The sequence below is a fragment of the Haemaphysalis longicornis genome, unplaced genomic scaffold, assembly GCF_048455015.1.
Source record: "Haemaphysalis longicornis isolate Haplotype H1 unplaced genomic scaffold, Haemaphysalis longicornis Haplotype H1 scaffold_9, whole genome shotgun sequence".
NCBI lineage: Eukaryota > Metazoa > Arthropoda > Arachnida > Ixodida > Ixodidae > Haemaphysalis > Haemaphysalis longicornis.
The window spans coordinates 154,832,636-154,843,146 of NW_027526460.1; the positions used below are offsets into that span (position 1 = coordinate 154,832,636).

Consider the following 10,511-nt stretch of genomic DNA (forward strand, 5'->3'; position numbering starts at 1 on the left):
TGGATTGGATTTGACTGGATTGGCTACACTGTCCGAAGTTGACCAGTTTCGCGTAGGTCCTGATGAGCCATGCTGCGCAAGCGCGAGGATTGGCTTGGCTTGGCTTGGATTGAATTGGTTTTGGAATGGATAATAAGCAGCAGTAAGCATGATAATCCTAGACAACCACGAAAGCTAAGAATAACCAGCTGAATCTTAGCTCACGTTACGTATATCCTGGCACAGCCGCTTGGTTTCTAAGCCTCTGGGTTATGCCCCGGCGAAGGGACCGTGACAGGCTACACCGTAACGCCGTGGCGATAGGCTTGGTTCCAGCGAGCGAGACAGGACGACAAGGCGAGCGCCTAAAGGTCTACGCACTTAATAAACTGGGTGTTTGAGTAATAAGGTGAATACATATGTGAAAGCTGGAAGGTGCAATGCACGACAAAGCAAACGAAACACTTCGTGCCATGCCGACTGCGTTGTTTATGAGATGCCCATGGCTTCTGGTCGTGTTTACGTAGGAATACCCGGGTGATGTCCATAGATTTGCGCCTGAAGGGGCATTCCTAATCCGTCCGAGTTGGAACTGGAAGTTGGCTGGGCATTGCAATGTCTGAAACTACACACCTACGCGAATTTTTCGAAGCGTGGGTGATAGAAAAGCATGGTGAAGGCTGGGTGAGCACTTTTTCAGCAGTCCTCTTTGAAAAGAACTTTGGCTACCCATACGCACGATTTTCGGCGATGGTGACTTAGTGGCTGCACTTTTACAAAGGTAATTGTTTGCGTTTTTTAGTGCTTGTGCTCCAATGACGTATATCTGATATCACTCCTTCCTCCGTTTATATTGCCTGGGGCAATAAACAAGAGCTTAGTCAGCACGTGTGTCTGTGAACGCCTCTTTTGTCCTCGTTTAAGTGCTGTCCAAGTTCAAACCTTAAATCGGTTATCAGCGACAACCACAGAGAGGCTTCGTTAAATCAGATGGGTCTGCTATACTGGAAGTGCCGTATCCAGACGTTTTTATTAGTATGGCGATGACCCGCATAGACCATCTCCTAGAGCAAGACATCAATCCGTTCCGCGATTTAAGCTAATGATATTACAGCGAAGACTTCGAAAGCACAAATAGTATGATTAGGAAACATGTCTTTCTTTATCTGTTACAAACCGCTATTACAATCACCTAGGATCACCAGCGCCAACTTCAGAATACGCCTGAAAACACTGTACAAATGCTCATCCAACACGTAACCACATGCTTTAAACATCATAAATGTCACCACCCTTCCCAATTGCGCCCACATACGGACAACAAAAACAAAAGAAAGTTACTCCAACGCTATATCGAAATAAACGTATCCGCAACGATTACGAATACGCGGAAAGAAAGTGAATGGTTACCATGGTTCGCGCTGTGGACAAACCTTCCCCTACATATCGTGCGCAATATATAATTTGAACAACATTCATCTGCGTTCCTACGCACCGAGTGATACCGCCACACATTGAACCCTTCCTGGCCTTTCTCCGCCTGTTGGAGCGGATTGTTTAACAAGCTCGGCCGCCAATACTGCCTACAATCTACACATTATTTGACAATAACTACTTCAGCCTACTCCCTAACTGTACGCTCCCTAAATGTACGCTCCCTACTCCCTAACTATACCATAAAGCAACCATTCGGTTGCTTTAAACCTCCCTTCGGATTTATTCCCCCTTTTCAGATGTCGCTCCAACCTGACTCCGTCTATCAACGCACTCCCAATCACTTCAGTAAAGTATAATTGCGTAGAAAATCATTCTTGCAAAGGATAGGATAAATTTGCAATCGAAAATCACAACAGGAATACCGCAAAACCTAACAACAATTCCTGTCGTACGGCGAAAAACTTTGTTGTGACAACAGAAATCCTCTTGTTACGACAAAGCCATCTGTTGTAACGACACACATTTCTGTCGTAACAACAAAGTCAATTTTCTCAACGGCAAACATTCCTGTATGTCACAACACAACTGCCATTTACGCTATTCTTTGCAAGGGGCAGTAACATTCAAACCATGTGCAGCTACTGATGGAACATCAGGATCGCAAGAAGACAAGAATTCTTCTCGCGATGGGATGTCAAACTTAGGACAGGAATGCGACAAATGACAGAACATCAGAATCAAGACACGACAAGGATACGACGAGACCATGTGCACAGCACGACATGCGAAAATACTACACTACAGAAACTTCTCTTGACTTTTTCGACTGGGTTTCGATCAGGAATGAACAGGCACATGTAGTGCAGAGCGAGTATACTGTCGTCTTTGTGAAGCTGCCAGATCCTTCTAGAAGAAGTCGGCATTCCCTTTCGTTACTGGCCTTGCCCAAGCAAGCATCGGGCTTCCTTGGTAATGAACGCGTTAATACTACTTTACAGAACAAGCGATCAGCTCATGGTCATTATCATCAAGTTCGAATGATGTCTGATTCACTTACTTGCTTAGGTCTTTTAACTTCGAATCGTTGAACGCCGTGCTGTGGACTCCGACGATGAGCTTGTACTTGCCTTCCAGCTTCTCAAATAGTTGCTAGGAAAATAAAAAAAGCAGAATAGCGTAAGCACGAAAAGGAGCTAAACTGGGGGATACCTGGAAATCTGACCGGATTTCTAGGTACCTTATGTCCTATAGGCCTCCTGCGCTGGAGTTTTGGCGACATTCAGCGCCCCTAGCGGCCGACGCCTCTGGGTAGTACAAAAGCAGACGACCCTCGCCGCCCTCCATGTGTTTTCAATTACAAGCCAGAGTGAAAGTTGGTTGTGGCGCTTTGTGGCGTGTTTAAATCACTGCATACTGTATGATATAACCCCTAAAGTAGCTGCAGAGGCTAAACAAAATAATATCCGCAAAAAGAAGCCGATTTGTAGGCTTTCTTTTGAGCGAGCTGTCGCGGTGGTCGCGGCGTGGGACAGTATATCGCCAGGTCGGGTGCTTTAACTGTTTGACGACAGTTACAGTTTTTTCTTCTTGCGCGCGGTCGACAAAGGAAAGTTCACGAGTAGCATAAACACGGAAGGCTGCTCATCTTACATCCTGTAGTAACTGCAAATGTTGCTTCATCGGGAGCATGCAAGCGAACGCAAGAATTGCGCAGCCGACTCAGCTGACACTGCTGGCCTGGCACCGCCTTTGAAACGAGTGGAAATTTTGTTTCGTATTTTCGCAAACTAAATGATTCTTGCGTAACGTTTTACGCCGCACGATTTACGAACGGCAGGGTACATAGCGAGTAGGTGGGGCAATAGCGCCAATTAAATAAACAAATTAAGTGCTATTAAAGGACGCAAAACACGCACCAAATCACACGCCCTGCAGAGATGTGTACTTCTATAACGACACATAACAAAGCCGCATACACGGCGCGGGGCCCCGAATATTTCTATACGATCATCACTGACTGTGTTGGTTTTCTAGTGCAGGGGTCGTACGCCGACACGCCAGTTATGACTTCAAATGGAGTTAGACAGCGAGACAAGAACAGAGAAGTGGCGTCCTCCAGTTGAATTGCCCCCCCCCCCCCCATCTTTACACTTCGCCAGATTATTGTCAAATATTATTAGAAATTCGCTGAATTTTTTCTCTTTGCATTCAAAGCCCCCCTCCTCCTCCTCCTCCGCCCCCCCCCCCCCCCCTATTTGCCGTCCAGCCCTTGGCTGTGTAGGCTGCATGGAACTCAGCCGTTGCTGACCCTGATTCTAGGCTATTAGGTGCGAACTGAGAATGTATGCTGCAAGAGCGTAATTAAGTAAAGTGAGAGCAAACAAGGAAAGCAAGCGGCCTCTTAGTTCTCCCGACCACTTTGTTTTACGGCCACTAATTTCAGAATCGAGAACAGATTTCACGCTTCTGACGGTCGCGGCATTTTGTCTCTGAGACACGCAACAAAACGGCAAGCTAACGCTGCACCATGTATTCGTAACGGCGACGCAAACGAGCACTGTTGAAAGCGCACGCATAGTGTGCAGGTACGCAAAAGAGCGGCGCACCGCAGCAGGCGAGCCTGCGGTCCGTCGGACTCGCTGGCTTTTTAAAGCGCGATCATCGCCGATTGAGTCACTCTTGTTTTTTGATCGGCTGTTTTTGAGAAGTCTTTGTCACCTAGGGTATTAGTTTAAACTAGAAATTTTACTTAAAATTTCACTTCGTACGACCATCGATCGGTGAACCTGCGAGTAGCAGACGCCGCAACGGTCCCGGCACTTTCGTCGGCGCTGTAAACGTGTTTAGCGCTGCAAAGCTTTTTCCCCTAATGCCAAGTTGATCGCTGAAATATATCTGACGCGTCGGGGATGAGCTGGTGACCACGTCGCAAAATAATCGGGAGCGTCGAGCTCATTTTGCTTCTGTCAACACGGGATCCTATGGGACCCGCACAGCTTTGTACTACCCGGAAGTACTGCCCGGAAGCCGCTTGCGCAGCGCCCCCTGGGCAGCGCAGGAGGCCTATGCCAGCCGCATACGCGATAACGGCGCAACAAAGTACGTATGTATATAGACATTGCAGGGGAATACAGGCTTAGTAGGTGCAGCAGAACAGACCGCTTCTGTTGCCCTAGCGGCTGCCATTGAAGATTGATCCAATTATTGAACGTAAAGGTCCGCGCAGAAGTAAACGAGCACAGGAGCGGCGGCCGAACTGCATCGCTGCGCCGCGTATGGGTGCCAACGGGAACCATGGAGCGCCGGTCAAAGAGTGTGTTCGCCCTGCCCCCGCCACGCTCTCTCATATGTTTAATCGCCGCTCTACTGACGTGTCATGCTCGGCGAGACTGTCTTCAAAAGGCAGCGCTGGGATGTAGAAGGGCGCTGGTTGCACTGGCGTTCGCAGGCATCAGCGGCGACAGAATCCGCTGCTCATGATCTGGACGAAGCTGCGCGCACCCGAAAACGTGCCTTGTTGCACACTGTAAAGGGAGGCATAAAATTGTAGGCCGCTGCGGTTTGGCATAGCGTGTCATTGCGATATAATTAATTGCAAGCCGGCAGCAAAATTGCCACGTATAATATAGAAAGCACATTCACAGACATTTCCGCTGCTCGAAAAAAAGTCTCGCTTACGAGATTTCTTTTTTAATGTTGTTTTTGTCCCAAGTTATTGCTGCCGGTAAGTCCAGGTCTGTTCTGAAGAAAGGGAAATGAAAAATTTCCATGCGGTGGAAATTCTGTATTAGAGAAAACCATAAAGAATAGGTACAATCGTTGCCTGCTATTACAGCAGGCCTCATAGGGCGCATATGTTGTTGTATTAAAACCGACGTTGTTATTTTTAACGAGCACATTATATTAGTTAAGAAAGTGTTGAGATTTAAATTAAACTCCGCACTGAATTGAAAGATAGCTTCACTGCATGACCGCAATGTTCTGCAAAAAAGCGCCCTCAAGGCCTCTAAAGGACCGATGACGCATATAGCCGTCATGACCAATGACGACCATACTCTTAATCAGTTAATTTAGTACAAAATCTTATGACGGCTATCCTCGTCAACGGGAGAGGAAGGGTTAATGCGACAGCAAAATATGCGCCCTATAAAGGAGCACGCAGTCATGGCAGGCAACGATTGTACCTATTCTTTACGGTGTTCTCTAATACAGAATCTCCACCGCATGGAAATTTTTTATTTCCCTTTCTTCAGAACAGACCTGGACTGACCGGCCGCAATAACTTGGGACAAAAACAACATTAAAGAAGAAATCTCGTAAGCGAGATTTTTTTTTTCGAACAACGTAAATGTCTGTGAATGTGCTTTCTATATTGTACGTGGCAATTTTGTTTCCGGCTTACAATTAATTATATCGCAATGGCATGCTATGCCAAACCACAGCGGCCCACAATTTTATACCGCCCTTTACAGCGCGCCTCAAGGCACGTTTGCGGGCGCGCGCAGCTTGGTCCAGCTTATGAACAGCCGATTCGGTCGCCGCTGATGCGTGCGAGCGCCGATGCAATCAGCGCCCATCATAGGCCAGCGCTGCCTTTTGAAGACCGCCTCGCCGAGCATGACACGCCAGCAAAGCGGTGATTAAACATATTAGACAGGGTGGCGCGGGCAGTGCGAACACACTTTTTGACCGGCGCTCCATGGTTCCCGTCGGCGCCCATACGCAGCGCAGCGATGAAGCTCGGCCACCGCTCCAGTGCTCCGTTTACTTCTGCGCGGACCTGTACATTACTCAAAGACATTGGCCTAATATATCTGTGAATCAATTCGTTCATTAAACAGTTATTGATATTGTTTATTATCGTTTAATTATTTACCGAATTTATTTTGGCGATGAAAGAATTTTGCGTTGGAGTGGAACTTTCACTTCTGTCCGTTTCTTAAATGTCCATTTTACGTCCGTTTCAGTCGGGACGTAGCTGCTCTTGCGAGGCCTCTGACCAATGGATGTGCTGCGTCATATCCAGTCGTCTTCTTTCGGCCAATCAGGGTTCACGCGAGGTGACCACTTTATAATGGGCATGATATATAAAAAAACTAAATTCTGCCCCTCTTCTGTTATGGAATCCTTATTCTTTGCACATTTTTGTATTTGACCTGTCCGTTTTCTTGCTCACCCTTCATGTAATGCCCCCAACATGGCTCTTCACGCAAAAATAAGCAAGCAAGCAAACAAAATGTGCGCAAATAAATAAAGATTCACAGGGTATCTAACGTTATCCCTAACTGAACTTGGCAGCCAAAGTGGCGATAATTTACTTAGTTCTAAATTGTCTGTTTCACGTTCTACGACGACTCCACACGAGTCTCGCACCTGCTTGGTCGCCTTGTCAGCGCGAATTCATTTAAGCAGAGTTATTTTGCCGTCCCCCACCGACCTATCTTTCTTCCTCTTTCGGCGTTACCATTTTACCGATGACCCCTACATTGACATCCGTACAAAATTTCTTAATAATTGAAATTTTTCAAAATTAATTACTTAAACTAATCAGCCATGTTACATACTACGTAATTATTCGCGTTAAATGACATAATACCTTCATCCGTTTCTCATGGTTTGCTTTAACTCACTGTAGGCGTCTAGAGCATCTATATATACCCCGGATGCGCGAGGGATTCCGTTGTGCAAGGTGCTTAACAGCATGTGCGTTTGTTTACTTTGATAGATTTAGACGACAAATACGTTTAGGACCGAGAGAACGACGATAAATGCAAGGTTTTTTGTCAAAATCCTACCAACAATTCTTAAAAGGTTTTTATCACGCTTGCAGCACAGGAAATTGTATGCACCATCCGGAATCAACGCTGCGTTAACTGTGGTCCTCGCAAAAACTCCTATTCCAACAGTACTCGTTTGCGTTAGGCATATTCCCGAGAAATATGTATTCGCTTTCTCAGCATACTTTTACTTGCGACTGCGCACAACAGCGTATTCTGGCATTCATTTTCATTGATAGGATCATCGTAGAAATGAAGTTCCTAGAGTAGACAAGACTTAAGAAAGGAACGAGGAGCGCGTCAGTAAGGACTGCTTAGCAAAATGCACGCGTTTCTTGGTTAGGAGCGGTTTTCAGGTGGCACTGTCTCAGTATCTTACCCCTGTCATCTCCACCAGCTTCCCGAGGTCAGCGCTTGGAGTAGAGAAGACGGCGAGGCCCGCGAGTCCTTGCCTGTCCAACTGTTTCGCCATTGCGGATACGGCGGTCGGCATGATGGCCGAGCCATTGTTTTCGAACAGCGTGGCCAGCGTCGACGGTATCCCTGCCACAACGCATCGGCTCCGCGTCTTCGCGCAGCGGTGCACGAACTTGGAAAATTTGGGGTCTGCAATATTGTTTCACCGCGAGGTGCAGTCAGGGCGCTGCCCTCCATGGCGCTAACTTCGAGAAATTATGCTGCCTTTTATACGTGAAGCGGCACACCATGGTAAACGACAATGGGGGTAAATGCAGGGCAAAAAAAGTTTCCACTTTACCGATAATGATATCCCAGTTCGACTTAATGAGCGATTACTATACATTGTTCTTTCGAATCGAACAAAGATGTACTTAGTCTTCATGAGCTCTAACAAGTTTGAGGCTGCGCAAACATGGCCTTCGATGGTCCTTCGCAAAAGAAGTGACAACTGGCGTCACGCAACTCAACCAAAACAGGAATCTCTGTAGCATATCAAGCGAAGAGTTCACCATTCTCGGGGACGAACGGCTGCACTGGGCCGCCCGGGGTAACGCGCCGCGTATACACCACGTAGGAACACAGCCGCATGGGGAAGCGGTCCAGGTTCAGCGCCGACGCAGACAGAATGCACACGAGGGCGTCTGCAATGAAATGAAAAGAGATGAAAGCACGCGTAAGAACGAACCAGTGGCTAGCCCCCCAAATAAATACTTGCCGTGGTTGAACGCGACTAAACCAAGTGTGTTGTTTTCGCGCCGAGAGCGCGCAATAAGCCCGCACATAACAGAACCGCAATACAGACGCTGCGTGGCGCAGTCGCCGGTCTATGTGTGAGCACGCAGGACAAAGCTTAATTTGGTGTTCCGGACAAGTTCCTACGTTTAGGCTAGACAGCTAGTAAGGGCTATTCGCCTATAACCACTTTGAAAGGTTCACGGCTTTCCAAGTTTTAGGAACGCTGCAATAAATGCTTTTTCCAAGCTTCCGCCATTTTTACCGACACCCAAATTTTCTTGAAATATTTCATAAGTGCTTGTACAGCGGGACCCGATAGATGTGCAAGCATTTCGTGATGTATATCATCTGGCCCGGGGGTGGTCTGCTTACGATCCTGTAGAGCTTTTTTTAGTGCTTGGAGTGCAAATAAAGCATTGCATGTATTGTTTGTGCCACCGCATGTTGGCAGTCGTCGTTTCCCTGCTGTGTTTTTGCACTTCAAGAGCGCTTCTGTGCAGTGTGCGGAACTTGATACAATGTGAAGTTTTCACCCAGTATATCTGCCTGTTCTTCTATGCTTGTTGGTAAATCCAGTGGTGTTAAAAATGGACCTGTGCAGAGGGAGTATGTCGCGTTTAGCTTGCGAACTTGCTCCCATAACCTCTTTGATGTTACTGAGCTGTTTACGGACGAGACAATTTCGCCATGAGGCTTTCTCAGCTTTGCGCCGAATGTGCCTTGCCTTACATCATTTCTATTCAAAATTTATTAGACTTTACTGTGTTGGGCACCATCGAAAAACTCCCCATGCATTATTTTGCGCCCATTTTTCCCTCCCTACATTCTCGGGTACACCGTATTTTGTGGTTTTGCCTCATCACTCCTGTGGACTGGGGAATAGCTACGCGTGCAGCATTAGCAATGAGGGATGTAAACACTTCATTCAATTCATCAACACAAAGATTTTCCAAAAACACCTGGCCTAAAGTAACTTCGAAAGTAAAAAGTTCGCCGTCGGCCAATACGTTTTCACCTGCGTGGTTTCATCGGGATAATTGTTGGTGACGATTGATTGCTTGCTTCATTGTAGGGTTTAACGCTCCGACGGAACGCAGGTGATGAGGAGCACAGTAGTGGAGGTCTCAGGATTAATTTTGACCACCTGGGGATCTTTATGTGCGCCGACATCACGTACACACCAGCGTTTTGCTTTTCGCCTCCATCAGAATTGCGGCTGTGGCGGCCGGGACAGGAATCGAAACCGTGTCCTCGGGCTGATGTTGGTGACGATGGTACGCTAATCAGTACAGGTCATCGCTCCCATATGGTTTGCCTATGATATCCCATTCGAGATCGCTAAAAACAGACGCAGCTAAATGATAAACATGTGCAGCTCATCTGTCTTGAGCTTGGGGAGCAGTATGTAGGCTTTCCAGTATTCAGTAGAGAGGCAATATTTCACAAAAAAAATCTTCTAAAATGTTGCAAGTTACGTCAGTTTTTTCACTCCCCCAAAAAGAAGAGTTGGCATTAAAATCGCCAACTATAAAGAACGGCTCTGGTAATCGGTTTACTAAGTCTTTCAAATCTTGGAGTGTTACTGTAAGGTGTGGTTCAACGCACAGACAGCCCCTTTATTGTTTTGAACCCAAGGAGGGTGACAGCCACTGCTTCTAGCTGAGTTTTAAGTTTGTCTGCTCGAGATGCTATGCCATTTTGCACAAGTACAGCAACGCCTCAGAGAGCCTGCTCGCCTGCTTTCGGTCGTAGCGGAAGACGTCGTAGCCTTTCAGTATATTCTTGTGATTATGGGGCAAGTTTTTCCAAGACCCCAAACGGTGACGAGTGAGTGTGTGGCAAAAATATTTTGACGTCAATTAAGGTATTTAAAAGTCCTCTGAAATTCCATTGGAATATAAATGCCAAGTTATTTTATATGGTGGAAACTATGTTTTCGGTCCTGTGATTCGGGGCTTATTTTTTTAATTTTCTTTATGATTCCGCCCGCCCTCGGATGTAGACGACCCAGAACATGCTTCGCTTGCGTCCATTGTCTCCTCTGAGATGCTGGATGTTTGTGCAAGATGCAGAAATGTTGAAGAGATTGACATCAACGTGAAGGGAGACAGGTGAAGTGAGGGT

The 10,511-nt window shown here is 46.8% G+C and overlaps 1 protein-coding gene across 1 annotated transcript in view; it reads right to left on the bottom strand.

Annotated features, from left to right (window-relative positions):
* LOC144153944 (uncharacterized) overlaps positions 1-8,287 on the bottom strand; it is a 45,952-nt gene extending 37,665 nt beyond the window's left edge. Inside the window, exons 1-3 of the mRNA XM_077685719.1 lie at positions 8,162-8,287; positions 7,573-7,799; positions 2,474-2,565 (exon numbers count right to left, since the gene is read on the bottom strand). Of these exons, the coding sequence (XP_077541845.1) occupies positions 2,474-2,565; positions 7,573-7,799; positions 8,162-8,240 (398 nt within the window). The 5' untranslated portion in view covers positions 8,241-8,287. The remainder of the gene's footprint in view (positions 1-2,473; positions 2,566-7,572; positions 7,800-8,161) is intronic.
* Between the last annotated feature and the right edge of the window lie 2,224 nt (positions 8,288-10,511).